The following is a 22880-nucleotide window of genomic DNA, read 5'->3' on the forward strand; positions in this document are numbered from 1 at the left end:
TTTTCAAGTTTGGTACCTCGGTTTATTTTGTATTTATTTTTTGCTGACTTTCTTATTTTGTTATAAACGGTTCTCCGTTTCGAAAAATATACTCTGTTTTCATTTGATTTATTGCGGTGTAAGGCGTTACGTGCATTTTTAAACTTGTGTTTTGCTTTGTGACAGTCTTTGTTAAACCACGGAGGTTAGGCTTGCGGATTAGCGTTGTGACCGTAAGAAAGTTTTACTGAAAACCCGTGTTACTTGTTCATGCATGAAGGTTGTGAGCAGTTTTACCTGATCCGTTAGTTTATTTATATTATTGATTAATGATTCACGAAATATGTGCGCTAATTGTTTAATGTATGATAATAATTTGAAATTGGTAAAATAATATTGTGTTTATACACGGAGTGTATATTGTAATCTAGAGTCCGTGGTTTATAACGCTTTTTCTCGATAAGTTGGAAAATACATTTTAGTACTAACATGAATTTATTCAGATTTTTGATGAATGTAGATATATTTTGATACAAAGATTCTTTATTTTGCCATTTACATTTTCGTCCAATTATCGATGCATACAGAAAACATCCGCAAATGAGAAATGTGATATCATGGCGCGTTTGTCTCTTCATTATCCTTAAGTCTAATAAAGCCCTAAATATTTTGATCCGATATTAGGCGTATTTTCTGCACCTAAAAATAATAAACACATAATATCCATTTTCCCCGCAGCATATATTTCACCATCAACATATTTTTCTATTTATCTCGATTAAGTCTAGATCTACATATTTTATTACATATACAGTATTTTTTATTAATAGTAAATGTTAAATAATTGCAACATAAAGCTGTTGAGTCAAATATGCGGCCATTTTTATGATTTACTGTTTCAAACATTAATGTAATAATTTCTTCACTTGCTTTGAATCAGCCTATTGTTAATATGTTTTCTTTGCATATTTTAGCACCACAGCTTTTAAATATGAAATGTTGCTCAAATAAGTATAAGGAATAAAAAGGCCATAGACTAACTCAGGAATGACAGTTAGAAAAGCCAAAAATATGGGGTACAACGAAGCTGAAAGATTTAAAATCTTATAAAAGTTCCAAATTTATTGGATTATAGTAACATGAAACCTGATAACAAAATTTATAGTAATATTAACCAATTTCCATTATAACACATGATACAATTTAGCATTCTGCAAGTGTTAACAGTATATGGATATAACGGTTATTTGTACTCAAGTACAGTCACGAGTGCAAAATCTGGGTCGGGCCAGTCTGTTTTTGGAGAGCTCCTGTGAATGCATCCAGAGTTATGATTAAACTAGGAATACAAAGTAAACCTACACGACCTCGGAGTACTGAAGACATTAAAAGACATAATCATAAAATATTTAGAGCAGTTGTTTTAATTCAAAGCCTTTATAATAACCACCAATAAGTGAATATAATGACGTATAACCTTGAGTACGATAAGCAGTCAAAAATGCTACAGAAATTAAACAAGTGAGTTACATGTTTACTTTAAAATACAAGAAACCAAAAATGTCTATTACATAGTTATTGAAATAATAAATTCATGTTTAAAGGAATGCATCTGATTATATACATGAACATGAAATGTAAATACACATCACATGTATGACTTATACAAACAAACATATGGTTTGGGGTCAAAATCTCAAATACAACAAACAACAAAATTTCAAGCCATGATGAATAAACATTTACCGGTATTCTGTGTACAGACAAACAGCTTCGCAACTTAAAATGAAACATGGTATGATGTCATATACTTCGAAATAATATGCACTGAATTGTACTTTAAACTAAATTGCAACAAAATTCAGATGAAGCTCATTTCATGAAGATTTTCAACATAACAAAATTGTGTACAGGGAATTCCAGTTTGAGAACTTTGCATATATCAATCAATTGTCTGTATATAATGTAAACAGAAGCTACCTTCATTTTTTTTGCAGTAACAGTGACCTTATAATTGATACACATGTATTACTGCTCGCACATGCAATCCAAGCAAAGATTGTGCCGGGGCTGCCTACAAACATAATGTCAGATTAATACTTACATAAAATCTCCAGCTATTGATACGTAAGCAGCAAATACGCAAATTTTTCGGACAACACCTCCATCCAAACTTAAGTTACTTATCTGAAATAATTTGTAAATTTTGAGTATAAGTGACCTTGATCTGATACTTCCATCAAAACAACAGTAATTGATAGAATGCCTTTTTTCCATTTTAAGTAACAGATACCAAAACCTTGATCCGAGTAACCTAAATGTATGTAAGCTAGCTGCATATAAAATTTCAGTGCAGTATCTCAATCAAAACTTAAGTAATTTCAATGGAAACTGATTTGTTTTAATTGTAGCAAACACTTTAATCATGGCCTTACACACCTTAAATACAATCCCAAGCCAGATCTGCATGCAAGTTGCTTTACCGAAAATTTGAACATGATATGTAGTTTCAACCTGTAACAACCTGTTTGACTACGCCTGCCTGTACGCCTATAATTTCCAAACATAACAACCCATAACAACCATGATTTTTAACATTGTTTAAAACTAGCTAATATGCAAATGATTGTGACATAAATAAACGTTTTCATGTTAAACCTGTTATTCTGGAACGAATTATGTGGAAAAAAAACACACACATCTGACATGATTGGAAATACATACAAACAGCACATAGAAAAAGAGACACAGTGACATATAAACAAGTAATCATCAAAGTAACTCAAAGCAAAAATAAAACCACAAAATATATAAATAGTCAACAACAAGTAATCATCAAAGTAACACAAAGGAAAAAGAAAACCAAAATATATATAAATAGTCAACAACAAGTAATCATCAAAGTAACACAAAGGAAAAAGAAAACCAATATATATATAAATAGTCAACAACATAATTAAGGTGGTCCTCAGCTGGTGTCAAAGTACATGTGTGTATGCATATTGCTAAAAGTGGACCCAACAGCATGCCATAGTTTTTTGCTAGTTAGCACTATTGACTGCTGTTTTATGGGAACAAAAATATATGGAAAATTCAGTAAACAGTTAATAAGTTATGAGAGAGCTGAAATGTCAAATTAAGAACTTTTTGTACAAAGGCAAATAACTCCGAATTTTACTGACGATAATTGGCCTATTATTGAATTTGACTTCCATTTTTCAAAGTAAGCATTTGCAGAAAGTTTGGTGTGAATTAGAAGAAAACGAAAACAATTACAGGGTATAATTTTTAGTGTACAAATGGGCAAGCACACTGTCTTGTGAAAAATGGCTGCTTATCAAATTTGGTCTCCATGCTATGTGATGACATGCCCCATTTCCAGAATGTTTGGTGAAGATTTCATGATATCTGTATGAACTTAAGAGCAGAAACAGTGAATTTTCCAATGTTTGTATAAATAAAGGGAATTGACTTTAAATAGCCTGGTGTGAATCGTCTGGTTATCAACCTCTTCCATTTAATAAAAAAAAAACAAGGGACAAAATTGTCACAAAACCAGGTTTTCAATTTGAAAAAAAAGTCTGATAAAGGGAGACAATTCAAAATGTGCTTTGTTACTGATTGTTCCTAGTTACCCTCCCTGTGTCAAATGCAATCTATTTTTAGTTGTGGCGACCTTGACCTTGGGGATATCGACGTAATTCTTTCGCATGACACACCGTCAAATGATTGTGAACAAATGTAACGAGTAATTTTAAAATCTCACAATGAATGACATAGTTATGGCCCGGACAAGCTCATTTATGACCTTTGAACTCAAAGTGTGACCTTGACCTTGGAGATATCGACGTAATTCTTTCCTATGACACACCGTCCAATGATGGTGAGCAAATGTGCCAAATGATTTTAAAGTCTCACAATGTGCTTTGTTACTGATTGTTCCTAGTTACCCTCCCTGTGTCAAATGCAATCTATTTTTAGTCGTGGCGACCTTGACCTTGGGGATATCGACGTAATTCTTTCGCATGACACACCGTCAAATGATTGTGAACAAATGTAACAAGTAATTTTTAAATCTCACAATGAATGACATAGTTGTGGCCCGGACAAGCTCATTTATGACCTTTGAACTCAAAGTGTGACCTTGACCTTGGAGATATAGACGTAATTCTTTCCTATGACACACCGTCCAATGATGGTGAGCAAATGTGCCAAATGATTTTAAAGTCTCACAATAAATGACAAAGTTATGGACCGGACAAGCTCATTCCGCCCGCCCGCCGACATTCGCCAAGCTAATAACCAATTTTTTCGTTTGGAAAACTTGGTTAAAACACACCATGAAGTGTAATGAAGATTCTATGAAAACTGTGCGACTTAGAGAACTAAAAGCCGCCCGCCCAACCACCAATTCACATGCCGCCCGCCCAACCGCCAATTTCTCTGCCAAGGGTGTTCCAATAATACCCCCGTCTAGAGAAACGCTTATAAAAATCTCACAGAAAATAATATACAACAACAATGAAAAAATAAAACATTAAAGAAGTTTTACAATATTAAATCAGAAGAGAAGATAAATCAATCTTCCAATTATCTAAATAAAATCACATTTGTGTACAGTATTTTATGAAATATTAATTCAGGAAAATAACATCAGTATATCAAGCAATATTACATCATTCTACGCACAGAAAATGTTATATGTTTACACATGAAGTAGTTGAATGTAACAGTCATAGAAGTTAGTTTGTGGGCTCAACAAAGCTATTCTAAAGATTGTTTGTACACCATTAAGATCCTGTAAATGTCACTAAATACTCTGGGTATGCCTGTGTGTCATGGAAGATGACAAACTCCATGGGGGTCTTCACATTGTCCACTGCACAGTCGTACAAAACCAATGGATTCTTCTTATCTATTGGTGGTAGGTATCTCAGACCCTTACTACCTTGCATTATGTGACCTATAGATGGTAAGAGCATAGATTATTCAAATTATAAAGGGAATTACAATTTTTGTCAACCGACTTGTAAAATATGACCTATACAGATATTTTTATTTCTGACAAATGCTATTCAGCAAAATAATAAAATCAATATATTTGTAAAATGTGACCTATACAGTTTCTAATGAAGGAAGGACACACACACAATGTGACAGTAAAAGCATTGACTTTTCAGAATGATAATACATATCTAACATGCTATTGGCCATTTGGTTTGTTTTATGGATCAATAACCACTTTGGTAAGTTGTTATAAGAGAGATGTCAAGGTGAAGCATGAATGCAAGATTAAACAAGAGGGCCTGAAAGGCCCATAGTCGCTCACCTGAGATAACAAGATATTATTGGGACAAATTTTCTGACCAAGTTTTATGAAAATCGGAAAATAACTGTGGCCTCTAGAGTGGTAACAAGGTTTTACAATAGCCATATAAGGAAAAATGCCCCGCCCCCTGGCAGCCATGCTTTTCAACCAACTGGCATCATTTTTTAACTTGTCCAAGATATTATGAGGATGAATCTGCTGACCAAGTTTCATGAAGATCGGACAGTAAATGTGGCCTCTAGAGTGTTAACAAGATTTTACTATAGCCATATAAGGAAAAATGTCCCGCCCCTTGGAAGCAATGTTTTTCAAGCAAACATAATTATTTTCGAACTCCTCCAAAATATCATTGAGACCAAATTTCATGAGGATTGGAAAATAAATAATGGCCTCTAGAGTGTTAACTTAACAAGGTTTTATTATAGCCATATAAGGCAAAATGCCCCGCCCCCGGTGGCCATGTTTTTAAAGCAACCAAAACCAATTTTGAACTCATCCAAGATATAATTGGGCCAAATCTTCTGACCAAGTTTCATGATGAGCGGAAAATAAATGTGACCTCTAGAGTGTTAACAAGGTTTTACTTTAGCCATATAAGGAAAAATGCCCCGCCCCCTTGCAGTCATGTTTTTCAACCAACCGGCATCATTTTCGAACTCGTCCAAGATATTATTGGGATGAATCTTCTGACCAAGTTTCATGAAGATCAGACCATAAATGTGGCCTCTAGAGTGTTAACAAGATTTTGCTTTAGCCATATACAGCCATATAAGGAAAAATGTCCCGCCCCTTGGCAGCCATGTAAGCAAACGTAACCATTTTCGAACTCATCCAAGATATCATTGAGACTAATCTTTTGAACAAATTTCATGAAGATTGGACAATAAATGTGGCCTCTAGAGAGTAAACAAGGCAAATGTTGACGCCGCACAACGCACGGCGGACGACGGACAAAAGGCGATTACAAAAGCTCACCATGAGCACGTTGTGCTCAGGTGAGCTAAAAACTTGTTATAAGGTGAGTGCTAATTTCCATGTTTTAGCCACTAAGGTCTTCGCTTTGGGAAAAAAAGCGTTTCAAATGGAAAGACTACTGGAAAATACATTTTGTGATAAACATGATTTTCAAACTACTTTCTTTACCCTACCCCCCCCCCCCCAAAAAAAAAAAAAAAAAAAAATTGTCACTAATCATCCATTGAGAAGAAACAGATTATTTATACATGTATACATTTTTATAAGCCAAAGATATGTCTCCATCCCATCAAAATAAGCTTCTCAAAAAAGTCTTTTATTGCGGCTTTTGAAAAAATACTCGACATTCCTGTACATCTCTTACAAATTTCATCTAGATTTAGAATATTTCATTTATTTTTCTTTGATAATAATCCCTATTTGGAATCAAACGTGAGATCCTGAATTTTGTAATTTAGCCATATACCCACTGAGCTAGCCTGCCGTGTTCTTGATAATAAATCTGCAACAAATGTTTTGTTGAATGAAAGCAAGTAGTTACCAACAAATAGTCTTCAAAATTGAGACGGGACCGGCAAATTGACAGGTGAGATGCAGTAATATTTGTTGCATAGCATAAAAATGTACTTACCAGTAAGTGCTTTCACGAGGAAGACGTAACCCTTGCTGCCAGCACTGTCAGCGCCCGTCATCCATGACCGTGCTGAGTAAGACGCGTCATTTGCGAAGTAAACTCCTTGACCAAACCAGGGTTCCCCAGCTGGACACGGGCACCAAAAACAGAGTTGTATATAAATTCACCATGACAATACAATTTAAAGAATAGATTGACATGACATTTGAATAAATAGTGTTAATCAATCAAAAGCGTAGAATGAAAAATCATAATAAGTTTTTAAAATTACATATCCATTTAAAAGAATATAACAAGCCAAATAATAATAATTATAATAATTTCTCAATAATAACAAATGTTCATAATAAAGATAAGTATATGCAATTACATTTGTGTATTTTAACATGTTTTTTAAGCTTTAAGCTTTAAATACTGTGAGTAAAAAGTTAAAAATTTAAAGTACAACCATCATAGAATTTGACCTAGTGTCCCAGTTAATAACAACACATGATCCAGTGTAAACAAGACTATTGTCAAGCAATATGGCCCCCTACCGGTGAAACTCCACCATTTTTCAGCAATATTTCTATTTTATTTGTTGCCATAGCAACCAGAATTCTTGATGTAGGAACAAAATGAAACTAGAGCTTTGTCACAGACGTGACGAATACCCCCACATGTCGCATTGACACATAATGTTTTGCATGTCGTCTTCACAAAAAACAGCGGACACCATGCTCAATTTTAAACGCACTAAGTGACCCCTTGACCTAGTTTTTGACCCAGAAAGGCCCATGTTCTAACTTGGCCTTGAGATCATCTCCATAAAACTTCTGACCAAGTTTGGTGAAGATCGGATGTAAACTAATTGATTTAGAGAGCGGACATCATGCTGAATGTTAAAAAAAAGCACTAAGTGACCCCGTGACCTAGTTTTAGGCCCGGAATGGCCCATGTTCAAACTTGTCCAAGAAATCATTTAGATAAAACTTGTGACCAAGTTTGGTGAGGATTGGATAAAAACTACTTGAATTAGAGAGCGGACAACATGGTGAGGTTTAAAACGCACTTAGATACCCCATGACCTAGTTTTTAACCCAGCATGACCCATATTCAAACTTGACCTAGACATCATCTAGATACAACTTCTGACCAAGTTAAGTGAAGATTGGATGAAAACTACTTGAATTAGAGAGCGGACAACATTGTGATGTTTAAAACGCACTAAGTAACCCCGTGACCTTGTTTTTGACATGGCATCACCCATATTCAAACTTGCCCTAAACATTATCAAGATACAACTTCTGACCAATTTTGGTGAAGATTGGATAAAAACCACTTGAATTAGAGAGAGGACAACATGGTGAGGTTTAAAACACACTAAGTGACCCCGTGACCTAGTTTTTGACCCGGCATGGCTAATGTTGGAACTTGACCTACACATCATCTAGTTACAACTTCTGACCAAGTGTGGTGAAAATGGGATTTAATTTACTTGAAATAGAGAGCGGACACCATGCTCAATGTGTAAAACGTACTAAGTGACCCTGTGACCTAGTTTTTAATCTGGCATGGCCCATGTTCGAACTTGGCATTCAGATCATCTAGATAAAACTTCTGACCAAGTTTGGTGAAGATTGGATGAAAACTACTTGAATAAGAGAGAGGACACCATGCTGAATGTTTAAAAACGCACTAAGTTACCCTGTGACCTAGTTTTTGACCCAGCAAGGCCCATGTTCGAACTTGGCCTTAAGATCATGTAGATACAACTTCTGACCAAATTTGGTGAAGACCGGATGAAAACTACTTGAATTAGAGAGCGGACAACATGCCAAATGTTTAAAACGCACTAAGTGACCCCTTGGCCAAGTTTTTGACCCGGCAAGGCCAATGTTCGAACTTGGCCTTGAGATCATCTAGATACAACTTCTTACCAAGTTTGGTGAAGATTGGATGAAAACTACTTGAATTAGAGAGCGGACAACATGCTGAATGTTTAAAACGCACAAAGTGACCCCGTGACCAAGTTTTTGATCCGGCAAGGCCCATGTTCAAACTTGGCCTAGACATCATGAAGATACAACTTCTGACCAAGTTTGGTGAAGATCGGATGAAAACTACTTGAAATAGAGAGCGGACACTTAATACGGACCGACTGACAGACAGACAAGCTCACTCCTATATAACCCCTAAACTTCGTTTGTGGGGGTATAATGACGTGCATAATTTCCATATTATCATATATACATGTTTCAATTTTCATGACAAAATATGAACAACTTTTAAGTTATCGTAGGATCCAGAAAAGTGTGACGGACTGACAGACTCACAGACTGACACACAGAGCGCAAACCATAAGTCCCCTCCGGTTTCACTGACAGGGGACAAAAATGGAAAACACATGGTCAAAATAAACAATCAGACTCAGTTTTATCATAATTAGGTCACAAATGAGGATTTTAGAGTGGATAAAAGTGTTTTCTAAGATCTGACCTGGTGACCTAGTTTTTGTACCACATCCGATCAAAATTTGAACATGGCACAATTGCTTTCAATATAAACATTCTGGTCAAGGTTTTGTCAAGATCAAGTCTTATTTTCGGCACAAAGAGTGGTGACAAAGTTTCCAAAGATTGGACTTTGGACCCAGTTTTTGATCCATTTGGACCCAGTTGCAATCTTGATCTAGATATTAACAAAAGATAATCCCTCTGACCATATCTAGATTTAATCAATGTGGCTTCAAGAGTGGTCACAAGTTTAAAAAAAATAGATTTCACCTGGTAACCTGGGTTTTTACCCAAAATCAACAAATTAACACTTGAACTAGATCTTGAAAATATATAAACATTTTACCAAGTTTCATCTATATTAATCCAAAACTGTGGAATCTAGAGTGGCAAAAAGCTTACAGTTGACAACTCACAATGCATATTACACAACACCCGACACCGGACAAAACTTGAGCACAAAGTGAGATAAAATCATAGTTGCAAACCTAGTTGTTTCAGAGATCTATTAAGTTATTTTGTTTATGTATAAATTAACCATTTAATTTCCAAGAGGTAGAAAGCTTTGACTACTGGAGCATGACTTAAACAAACCCAGTAAGCGAATACCATAATATTTCAAATAATACAGGGTTTTATCACAATTGACAGACTCCTTAAGGCATGTTTTAATGGTTATCTATAGTAGTTCAAATTACTATTGAACTTATTTAATATCATAATGCAAGTCCCTTTCCCAGTGACCTAACGATGTAATTGTCTACCAATTTAAATAATAGTAAGTCTAAGAGAATAAAGATATTGTGTGGAAACGCAAAGGTCTACGCACAGATAGACAGTATGACAAGTGTAGTAATATAAACTAGCTTATTTGAAGGAAGGATAAGAAAAAGCTCTGTTTTGAAAATTGAAAGATGCTCACCATGGAACATTGCATGCAATTTCAAATGTTCTTCATTGGTTAGTAGACAATAACTTCCTAAGACTACAGAAAGATTTCAATTTCTAGTAGGAACCACACTACATCATAGCTGGGGCAGGGTAGGAACCACACTCAGCATAGCTGGGGCAGGGTAGGAACCACACTACATCATAGCTGGGGCAGGGTAGGAACCACACTACATCATAGCTGGGGCAGGGTAGGAACCACACTCAGCATAGCTGGGGCAGGGTTGGAACCACACTACATCATAGCTCGGTTCGGGAAATAATTAGACCAAGACCCAGCTTTGTTTAGATGGCTAAGTCCTTAAACCAGAGCATACAGTAGGACCTAGTGCCACCCAAGTGGGCTGGGTTTTTCTGTTCAATTGGCAATGAAAGGGGGCGGTTTAATATATTATATATTGTAATGTAAATACTTCTACTAGCCCTCAGGTAGCACAGCTGATTTGACCAGCTTTGAAGAAATCTGCAGTCTAGATAAACCCAGTTGGAAGGTAGAAATAAACTAGTCTGATGCATTCAGACAGATAAACACTCTCCAGTAGCAGCAACTTTGTTTACATCACATGTCTAGGGTCATGTTTACTTATAAATTTGATACTTGTATTTCCATGGTATTATATTTTACACAAAATTAATCAATTACCAATACCCTTGTTTGTGAATGCAAATGCCATACCAATTGTGGGAATTAAAAATGCTGCAATATATTTTATGAAAAATACATTTCAGATGAATGTCTCTTAAACAAAATGTTAAAACACTTAGTCCTGGGGTTAAAGCCAACAAGAGGGCCTGAAAGGCCAGAAGTTGCTCACATGAGATAATAAGATATTATTGGGACAAATTTTCTGACCCAGTTTCATGAAGATTGGAAAATAAATGTGGCCTCTAGAGTGTTAACAAGGTTTTACTATAGCCATATTAGGAAAAATGCCCTACCCCCTGGCAGCCATGTTTTTCAACCAACCGGCATCATTTTTGAACTCTTTCAAGTTATTACCGAGATAAATCTTCTGACCAAGTTGCATGAAGATCGGACAGTGAATGTGGCCTCTAGAGTGTTAACAAGATTTTACTATAGACATATATAGCCAAATTAGGAAAAATGCCCCGCCCCTTGGCAGTCATGTCTTTCAAGCAAACGTAACCATTTTCGAACTCATCCAAGATATCAATAAGACAAATTTTCTGACCATATTTCATGACGATTGGACAATAAATGTGGCCTCTAGAGTGTTAACAAGGTTTAACAAAAGCCATATATAGCCATATAAGGAAAATTGCCCCGCCCCCTGGTGGCCATGTTTTTAAAGAAACCAAAACCATTATCGAACTAATCCAAGATATCATTGGGAAAAAATCTTCTGACCAAGTTTCATGATGAGCGGAAAATAAATGTGGCCTTTAGAATGTAAACAAGGTTTTACTATAGCCAAATAAGGAAAAATGCCCCGCCCTCTGGCGGCCATGTTTTTCAACCAAAGGGCATCATTTTTGAACTCGTCCAAGATATTATTGGGATGAATCTTCTGATCAAATTTCATTTAGATTGGACAATAAATGTGGCCTCTAGAGTGTAACAAGATTTTACTATGGCCATATATAGCTATATAAGGAAAAATGTCCTGCCCCTGGACAGCCATGTTTTTCAAGCAAAAATAACCATTTTCAAACCTATCCAAGATATCATTGGGACAAATCTTCTGACAAAGTTTCATGAATATCGGAAAATAAATGTGGCCTCTAGAGTGTTAACAAGGTTTTACTATAGCCATATTAGGAAAAATGCCCCGCCCTCTTGCGGCCATGTTTTTCAACCCGCCGGCATCATTTTCCAACTCTTCCAATATATTATTAGCATGAATCTTCTGACCAAGATTCATGAAGATTGGAAATAAATGTGGCCTCTAGAGTGTTAACAAGATTTAACAATAGCCATATATAGCCATATTAGGAAAATGCCCCGCCCCTTGGCAGCCATGTTTTTTAAGCAAAGGTTACCTTTCTCATCCAAGATATCATTATGACAAATCTTCTGAGCAAGTTTAATGAAGATCGGAAAATAAATGTTGCCTTTACAGTGTTAACAAGGTTTTACTATTATAATAGCCGAATTAGGAAAAATGTCCCGCCCCCTGGCGGCCATGTTTTTTTAACCAACAGGCATAATTTTTGAACTCATCCAAGATATTATTGGGATAAATCTTCTGACAAAGTTTCATGAAGATCGGAAAATAAATGTGGCTTCTAGAGTATTAGCAAGGTTTTACTAAAGCCATATAAGGAAAAATGCCCTGCCCCCTATTGACCATGTTTTTCAACCAACCTACATCATTTTCGAAACTCTTCCAAGATATTATGAGGATGAATCTTCTGACCAAGTTTCATGAAGATTGGACAATAAATGTGTCCTCTAGAGAGTTAACAAGGCAAATCATGACGGCGCACGATGGACAAGAGGCGATCACAAAAGCTCACTATGAGCACGTTGTGCTCAGGTAAGCTAAAAATGTGTGTTATGTACTTGTATCAAGGGCCGTTAAAGATCTACTTGACATGGAAAAAATACTAAACCTGTGAAAGGGCAGACTGGAAAATCACAAAAAAACACCTTCTGGAAGGCGGTTTGGGTGAGGTAAATGATGATGGCTGCAAACAAACCTGCATTATTTACTATTATAAATTGTGTAATAATAATTAGTATATACAATAGCTTCATTGGATTGACAACTTGTTATTCTTACCATTATTTCCTGCATAACTCCTGTTGAAGCCATGCAGATTGATGCTTTCCATTGCGTTCTCGTTTGTTCCATGCCATAATTCTCGTTCAAGAGGCATAGTAGCTGGCCTATTGGGGTTACTTTCTTCCAACTGTTTTTTCTTTGTTTGATACTGGCGATACAATGCTTTATTTTGAATTCGTTGAATCTGTAAATTAAATTAAATCGTTACAGGAGATACCAGTAAAAGATCGCTAGATATCTAGCGGAAATAAAATCGTATGTCAGAAAATATTATCATCTTACAAGCCTTTCGTTTCTCCAAAGTGACCACCAAACCAAACTTGTTAAGGTAGTTTTACAGAGACAAAATTGAATACAAAGAGACAGACCAACAGATGGGCTGGAACAAAAGCAATATACTTCCACTTTTCAACGAGGGGAATAAATATCTATAAGCAAACTCTTACGCAAACTTTTTTAAGGTTAATTGCAAGTTCCAATTTGAGAATTGACATGAAAAACCAAAATAATCATTTAAGTCATTAAGAAATATGAGAATCAGCGTTTAAGTTAGCGTAATATTGTTACTACTACTGAAAGTCTGAATCCCAAATAATTTGAAAAAGTATCGGTTCATAAAAAAGCACTCATATGTCACATAGTTGATAAAGATGATCGTCAGTGTACAATTAAGTTTTGTAAGTGTGTTCAAAGACAGTTTTACAGCATATTTAGATGTGATATTTGACATACAATTCTAAAACTCTATGGGAATCTGTGTGATAACCAATATGTAAAGTGTTCCCATGTATAGTTGTTCAATAAGGTGTTATCAAGTTATGAGCAGAGCAGAAACCAATGTTTTCACAAGTGACCACTGTGACCTTGACCTTTGACCAACCAAACCCAATAGACATATGGGTCTTGTTTACATAAAGACCAATCATCCTGTGAAAACTCTCAAATGTATACTGGTAGTTATCAAGATATTTAACAGAAAAAACAAAACGTCTTAAAGGGATCTTTTCACAGTTTGGTAAATTGACACAATTTAAAAAAAAAGGTTTCAGATTCGCAAATTTTCGTTTAAGTTATGATATTCATGAGGAAACAGTAATACTGAACATTTACCATGCTCTAAAATATCCGTTATATGAATCTTTTGACAATTTAAAAGCCTGAAAATTATGAAGCGTTGCAAAGCGAAACAATTAAACAATTTTGAGGTTTGAAGTTGTCCTTAAATTGTATGACACTCCGAGGATTGCTATATAAAGTATAAAATACATCTATTAAAGTATAAGCACGGCTGACCGAGTGTTCTAAGCAATAGACTTTTACTCCAAGGGTCAGTCGTTCGAGCCCAGTTAAGGGTTACTTCTTTTCTATCTTTAATTTTATTTAAAAAAAATTACTAGAGCTTTTTAGATTTAATGTTTACATTTATCTATATAAAGCATTTAATGACAAACTTCAATACATGCCACAATCTTTGAAGAGGCCCCTTTAAGGCGGACTTATTGAAAGATGGACGAAAGGACCAAAGACATCATCTCACCAAACCCATTTGCAAAGAGACACAATTAAAAATTGTACATAACCTGTTTATTGTCCTATATTGGTACACTTTTTTTGATATGGTAATTACATGCTTTTGTTCACAGCAATAACATGGCGTAGTCAGAATAAATCTTTCTTTATTTTAAACAATTACCTTCATGTCATTATTATATTTTATTGTTCATTTTTTTAAGAATTTACCGGTATGGTTCATTCATTTTTCAGTCACAGTAGACAACAGACTGTTCAACTTTACAGTAACCAAATTTATATATTGTCATAACTATTTTAATGTTTACATTGTATGATTTGATGTTCATATCTCATGGTCTCTTTTTTGTTCAGTTTTTGTGGAAAGATAGATGGTTGGATGAACAGACAAAGGTATTGACTGACAGACATAGGACAAACCTATAAACCAATGTGTATGACTAGATCATTCTTCTTGAGAAATATATCAACATTTATTTCTGTTATATTTTTAATAACAGTGGCATGGCATCATGATCAGTATATCCTGAAATATGGCAGGATATTATTAATTTCAGATGAATGGACAGACTGAATACAAAGCTATAATCCTCTGTGGTTGACGCTGGTTGTAACACTAAACATCCATATATATATATATATATATCTAAAAAATCTTTAAATATTTGTCTAAATTGCCATTCAGAGTAATTAGAATTAGCCTGTGGCCAAACAAAATCACCAAAAAGACATGCTTTCCATTTGGAAACACGTATTTATAAAAAAAGAAACAATTATTAAGATGTTGCATGTAAACCTTGACCACCACCATATGAGAGGGATGTAAAGCTTGAACTGGTAAGTAAATAGTTGATTTAGTTTAGAATTTAGTAAATACATTGTATTCAAGCTAACAATCATTTATTGGGTATTATAATCAGACAATATTGGTTACCTGGTTAATTTTTGTCTTGGATTTGTCATACTTGTGGCCAGGGCTGTTGGCAAACTTTCCTGTTGACAACTGAAAACATGAAATACATGTACATTTTTTTTTCAAAATTGTATAACATTTTCATTGACAGATTTGTGTCGTTCCTTTGTCCTTTTAGATAAGTTATTTGTGTGATTTCTTTAATATAGTTCCTAAGTTTAAGTACAACAAGAGCTGTCACCATAGGATGACATTAGGCCCCGATAAACCTAACTGACTAGGCCATAACATAGTGTAATGTAATCTACTAGTAGGCAAAAATAGATAACCTTCAGTCTTCTTCCAATATATACAAAAAGATTTGTCATTGATAGCAGGAAGGTATTTAATAATTAAAATGAATTTTACTTTAAAAAAAATGGTTTAATGTCATAAATATGTTACCTGCAATCTCATAGCTGAATTTGCGGCTTCGGTGGGAATGTTCGCATATAGTTCCCCAATCCCCATCACAGCAGTACCCATAACCAGGGTTATCAGCTTATGATAGTAGAACCCATAACTAGGGTTATCAGGTAATCTTAATTAGTAAAGTATTGACTTGACTTCTCGGAAAAGAGTAAGTATGTCTATATCATAAAAGACACTACCGTTTGAGAAACCACAAGGGGGCCCAACAAATACAAAGCTTAGATAAAAAGGGGTGGTCGGATTCCTCCAGAAAGCATCTCGGAGCACGTCAAAGAGTGGGGTGTGATAACTATACTCCTACTTTTTTGACAGAGCTCGTAATTCATTAATTCATGCGGTCTGCTCTTTAAAAGGGATGAATTCCTAGATGAGAGACAAGAGTAAGCCTTTCTAAATCGAGGCTACCCAACAAGAAGCCGCAGACACATTGCCCCCCCCCCTTTTTATAAGGAATGAAAAGTCTCTAGCCAGAACCTCAAATGGACTTACTCTGCTGAGGTAGAACTTCAAAGCCCTAACTGGGCAAAGAAGTCTATCTTCATCTTCATGTCCACGAGTTCTAGAAAGACTTGGGACCTTGAAGGGCTTAGAAGCCATATAGGGGAGTTGATATTTAGCAAGGAATCCTGGCTGACGAAACCATCGGATCAAAAGGAAGATGGTCGTCTTCGACAGAAAGAGCATGAATTTCACTTCTCCGTTTGGCTGAAGCCATAGTAAGAAGGAAAACGGTCTTCTAGTTTTAGGAACTGTTAAGAAGCCTGATGAAAGGGTTTATCAGGAACCTAGTAAGCAATAAAAGAACGCAAGCCAAAACCATTAAGGGGTAAAGGGACGAGAAACAGAGCGTTGAAGTTCCACAGCTTGGATCAGTTCCGAAATAGGTAGGTCAGCATAGACTTGTGCTGACTTACGAAAAGCCAAGTTATGCAAAGCATAGTCTGTATCCTTCATGTAGATAGGAGAAAGTTTCTTAATATCAAACAGATAGATAAGAAAATCCTCTATGCGTCTAGCAGAGTGATTGAGGGGATCAATATGCCCTCGAATACACCGGTCAGAGAAAAGCTTCCAGAAAGCATCGTAGACTGTTCTGGTGGACTTTCTCAGAGGCAACGAGAGTTGAAGCCCTAACAGAAAAACGTTCTTCTGGAGCGATTATCAAATAATGGCCAGACTTGTAGTGGAACAAGTCTGGGCCTTATGAAATCTATCTCTCTAAGATAGGATTAATATGACCTGTGAGTAAGTTTCCTGGAAAAAATTGTACAGGAGACTGAGAAGGTCATTGAACCAGAATCTCCTGGGCCACCAAGGAGCGACCAGGAGGAGCTCACCTTGATACTCCAAGATAGAGTAATATAATGGGTAAGCTATAGGCGTAAGAGTCCCATAGGTCTCAAGCTGACGAAAGCGCGACAATCGCCAACGCTGCTGGATCGTAAACTAAACTCACTTACACAGGAAGTCGGTGGTTGTCTCTGGTAGAAAACAGGTAGACCAGTGGATTACCGAATGTGACAATAATCTAGTTGGACATTTCCTGATGAAATGTCCAATCTGACAGAAGGAACTGGTGTTTGCAAGACAAACTGTCCGACAGGGCGTTGAGACGACCTGGTATGTGTTTGGACGAGAGAGAAATGTTGAGATCTTGCAAAGAACGGGTAAGTTCCTGGTTTCCAGATACAGGGGGTGATCATGTATTCACATTTGTGCCTGGATGTAAACCACGACTGATGTGTTGTCTTTTTACACCATCACACAGGAGTCGCGAAGATGTGTTGGAAACGAAAAACAGATGGAAAGACTGCTAGCTTTTCGAGATTGTTGATGTGCAGGTGATTGTCCTGAGGAGTCCACATACCTGAGATGATCAGGCTAAGTGGTTCCAGGTAAGCACCCCAACCTTCCCTGCTGGCATTCGTATGAGATGTAAGGAAGGTTGCGGTGGAAGAAGTGGTACTCCTGCCAAAAGTGTCTCCTAGTCTAGTCACCACTGAATGTGGGGAACAAAAGACGGAAGGATGTGAATCTGTGTAAGGGGATTGCCCTGAGATAAATTCCAACAAGATGAGAGATAGTGCTGAAGAGGACGTATTCTTTCGGAATGAAATCCCAGCAGAAAGATCTGGGACCGAAGCCTCATGATCAAGAATGGGTGGGGAAAGAAATTCACGGCAAGCTGAAATTCTCCTACTCCGACCAGACTTGAAAGTTGGTAGAAAAGAAAAGTGTTGAACACTTTATTATAAGCCATCGATTGTGAAGTGCAGAAGTATGGCTGCAACTGGTACCTTCGGCATCGGAGGTGTGTTTGTAGAAAGGGAAATCCCTAGGAGTAACCTTAAGGACGTCAGCCCTTGCTGGTCAAAGGCTTGTAAGTCTTCTGATCCGGCTTGGGTTTGCCCTTTATTTAAGAAACCTTTCCAGAAGAATTCCGATAGGAAGACAACCTGTTATAGGAAGACAGCCTGTTAGAGGCCGTATGTGGAATAGAAGAAGGCCTTTTAGAGAACAATGTTGTTGTTCTTAGTATTATTGGCTGTCGGGGTTACCGGGTGCTTAGAAGCTGGACACTAAAGAGCCGCTAGGCGACGGCCAGATTTGTTTCTCGTTAGAGAAGCAAAGATCCGGTCTTCCCGGTCAGCCGTGATTGACGCCTGTATCCTGCCTCAAAAAGGGAATCTGCTGTCAAAGGAGCAATTCTGAGCGAGTTCACTCCTGGTTACAACAAGAAAATTGAGGCAGGGTAGAGAGGATGAGGTCCCTCCGGATCCTTAGCATCTCGGGCCTGAGTCCGAGAGCTCCCAAGCCATCTACAAGGCTGTTGCCGCATGCTGTCAAGCTGGTAGGCAGACCTATGAATCAGCCCTCTCTTAGTTACCAATTCTCCAACATGGAGTAAGGAACTGAGATAGTGGTAGAAGCAACTGGCATAGTAAGCAAAAGCTTGTTATTGTCAGGATCTAGACCCGACAGTTTGGAAAGGTCAAAACCTTTAGTCAGGTCGGGTACAGGGGACTTGTAGCTTTTAACGCCATAAGCTCAATCAGGTCCTTATGGGCTTACCATGGCAATGGAGCAGGCTAATTGTTTGGGTTCCAGTGACTGGAAAACATACATTGTAGTCGAGCCATTTGGAAGGTGGATGTTGACACGAGACATCGCCTTGCTAATCGTGCAGAGCTAACTTTGCAGGCCAACTGTTCCGTAACGGTGACTGCAAAACCTGTAGCCGACAGGAAGGGGCGGGTTAAAATAATTTACAGACCTGATTAATAGAGGCCAAATAGACAATCCCTGAAATCGATTATTCCCGGATTACCGCCCCTGGCGCCACCATCTTGGTACTGAAGAACAATGCGGGGACCTATATGTTTGTATAGGTTCCTGAACAATAAAACGAAGTGACACGATTTTATTAAATATATTTGAAGATTTTGAAGGTTTCTGTTATCGATACAATAATCATATAAGAGTTCATATTTTTAAAATAAATATTTTTATCAGGTCTATATGCATTGTTTAAGTCATAAAAACTGAAACAAAGATCTACAACTCTGATAAAACTCAGCATGAATTAGGCCTTTATTGTCATTTGACATGTTATTAGAAGGTGATGCATGGTATCTTATCTTAATAACAGCATCTACATAAGTGGAGATATATGGTGTCACAGATATACCAAGTAACACTTAATCCACCATTGGGACATCGTCTCCCACTGAGGAAATGCTTTCGTTCCTCAATCGCAGATTTAATTTAATTAAATTGACAATCCGTAATCATGGAAGAAAAACATCACTGCGCGTGATTGAATAGTTTATTTTAAATCTTAACTTTATAGTGAACATTTAAGAAAGAAATTAATATGTTGACGGAATGTAGCGAACATTATTGGGAATATTTCAGTTTACGTATATTAACGTATGACTACATACATGTCATGTTGAGCATTATTATGGTAAATTTAGATTGTATTAAAAAATTAAGTAAAGTATGTAAACAAATAAATAAATATTTAGAACAAGACAAACACAGTTTGTTCAGGCTACAGAGAATGGTATTTAAATGGTAAAATAAAAATAAAGTTATAAGCAAAAGCAGATATTCACTCAGTTTCAGGTTTCAATTAAAAAACCTGCCATATGTTCTGACATCTTACACATTTTCGCTAATAAATATCCCCTGGACTAGTTCATTTAAAATCACACAAATATTTTCCAACAAGAGATTTTTGTTTGAAAGCGATTTTTAAATAAAATATATTGATAAAAAACAACATAGTTTTAGACTAAACCAGATACCCTTTTATAACAAAAGTTTGCCACTACATCAAATCTTAGAGATTTTACAGGTCGCCGTGGTGTAATGGATATGGTGTCCTCATAGCGACCGGGAGGTCACAGGTTTGATCCCCACCGTTGGAGCGTTCTTTAGATCTCCCCCAAAGACACCAAGTACTGGTTCTAGGCCCAGGAAACGGACTTGAGAGCGCTTATATAAGCCTAAGGCTTTGATGCATTCGAACTAAAATAAATAGGTTTAAACTAAATCTTACAGAGTTTCGCTTATAAATATTTACGGTCCAATTTTTGTTAAAATCACACATTTTATTTCGGCTAGATGCTTTTACATTACCTTATTTTTTTTATTTTTTTTTTATTTTTTTTTAAACCTATTTATTTAAGCACAATTGCATAACAAGCCTCAGCTAATATGAAACGCTCTTGAGTCCGTTTTTCCTTGGTGTCTATGTTCCCCATAGTTCTAAAGAACGCTCCCACAGTGGGGATCGAACCCATGAACTCCCGATCGCTAGGCGGACACCATATCCACTACACCACGGCGACCTTGTACATTGCCTTAAAAATGATACTTTAATAAGAAGTTTTATAAAAGAATTAATAAATCTTTAGAAAAACAAAGATATGTACTATTCAATAAAAAAATTCTGTCTCGGTATATACATTTTCTTAATGAGTATATCTGGAACTACATACTTTTTTATAAAGGAATAATAATGTTTTAATCAAATGCAGATATCTGATTTTCAAACAAAATTGCATATCTCGGTCATAAATATTAAAAATTTTCGCTAATTAACATCTCTGGAAAAAAATAAACTTTAAAATCCCCAAAGTTTACTTCAGACTTTATATGCGGAAAAACCTTTATAATTATCTTCGAATAATAAAATTCAATAAATAAATAATTGTGTTTTAAGCAAAATCATAACTGAAAGGATTTCTTAAAAAAAAATACAGCAAAATTCGGCCTTAATTATTACGTGAAGAATTTGACAATAGCCAATATGACAGCGGTCAATTTATCGATTCTGGGATTGTCTATAGTAATGTTTGGCCTCAACGTTAGACTCTGAGCCCGCATCAACCGACCATCTGCCAGACTAGTGGTCTGTATGTAGCCAGCTGAGTCAGAAGTAGAAATACCAGATGGAGGTATTTCATAAGCTTCTATTATTGAAAGGCACACTTTTCCTGGAGACTGCTGAATCCATAAAGTATTAGACTTGATGAAGTAGCAGCAGGGGGTATACAACTAGGTAACCTAGAAGATACCCGTGGGTCTAAGCTGATGATGAATCCTGCTATGATGAATAAGAGGAGATTATTAAATGACCGGTGACGTCTGTGGGTAATAGCTGGTGATCGGTGACCGGACCGGTCAATGACCGGTGACCCGACCAGTCAATGACCAGTTGTCGTACTGGTCATAATATGACCGGTCAGTGACGTCACCGGGTTATACCCGGTGACTGGTGCCTGTGACCAGTCCCTGCTACCGGGGACCGGACCAGTCCCCGTTGATTGGACCGGACTGGTCAATGACCGGTCATAATTTTAATTATTAACAGGTAAAGACCGAAGTATAGTGGGAACCATATGGTCTGACATCTACCGACGCATGGTCGAAACAACATGGTCGATGTCACTGGGCAAAGACCGACGGCGGGAGCCACCTGGTCAAAGTCTTGCCCGGTACCATGCAAAGATCATAGTATGGCGAGAGCCATATGGTCTGACATTAACCAACACATGCCTGGAGCCACGTGGTCATAGTCCTGCCCAGTGTCCGGACCGGTCAAAGACCAGTTTACGGATCGGTCATGTTATGACCGGTGATGTCACCGGGTAAAAACCGGTGACTGTTGACCGTCGCCCGAACCTGACCGGTCAATGACCTGTGACCAGGGATTGGTGCCCGGTGAACGGACCAATCATATAATGACCAGTGACGTCACCAGGTAAAGACCTAAATATGGCGGAAGCCATATGGTCTGACGTCAACCAACGCATTGCCAAAGCCACGGGGTCGACGTCACTGAGCCTAAACCGACATATGGCGGAGCCATTTGGTCTGATGTCAACCTACACACAGCCGAAGCCATGTGGTTGACATCCTGCCCAGTGCCTGGATCGGTCAAAGACCAGTGAACGGAAAGGTCATAAAATGATTGATGACGTCACCGGGTAATAGCCAGTGACCGGGGACCGGACCGGTCTATGACCGTAGACCGGTGAACGGACGGGTCATAATATGACCGGTGAAGTCACCGAGTAAACCAAAGTAAAGCGGAAGCCATATGATCTGACGTCGACCGACACATGGGCGAAGCCACTTGGTTGATGTCACAGAGCATGAACCGACGTATGGGGGGAGCCATATGGTCTTCAGTCGATCGACGAATGACCAAAGCCACTTGGTCGACGTCATGCTCAGTACCGTACAAAGACTGAAGTATGGCGGGAGCCATATTTTCTGACGTCGACTGACGCGTGTCCAAAGCCACGTGGTCAACGTCTTGCACGATTACCTGTTGGGAAGGTCCACA

General features: G+C 37.2%; 1 protein-coding gene across 3 annotated transcripts in view; it reads right to left on the minus strand.

Annotated features, from left to right (window-relative positions):
- Positions 1-701: 701 nt before the first annotated feature.
- Positions 702-22880, minus strand: part of LOC127841043 (protein mono-ADP-ribosyltransferase PARP14-like) — an 83469-nt gene continuing 61290 nt past the window's right edge. Inside the window, exons 29-33 of one of the 3 annotated variants that reach the window (XR_008030690.1) lie at positions 15572-15640; positions 13105-13291; positions 6915-7043; positions 4103-4942; positions 702-3787 (exon numbers count right to left, since the gene is read on the minus strand). Coding sequence is in view for 1 of the 3 variants with exons in the window: in XM_052369555.1 (XP_052225515.1) it covers positions 4770-4942; positions 6915-7043; positions 13105-13291; positions 15572-15640 (558 nt within the window). In the remaining 2 variants the exon portion in view is untranslated. Of the gene's footprint in view, positions 4943-6914; positions 7044-13104; positions 13292-15571; positions 15641-22880 lie in introns of all 3 variants that reach the window. The other 2 variants (XR_008030689.1, XM_052369555.1) reach the window with 2 other exon arrangements.

This window comes from Dreissena polymorpha, chromosome 8 (assembly GCF_020536995.1).
Source record: "Dreissena polymorpha isolate Duluth1 chromosome 8, UMN_Dpol_1.0, whole genome shotgun sequence".
NCBI lineage: Eukaryota > Metazoa > Mollusca > Bivalvia > Myida > Dreissenidae > Dreissena > Dreissena polymorpha.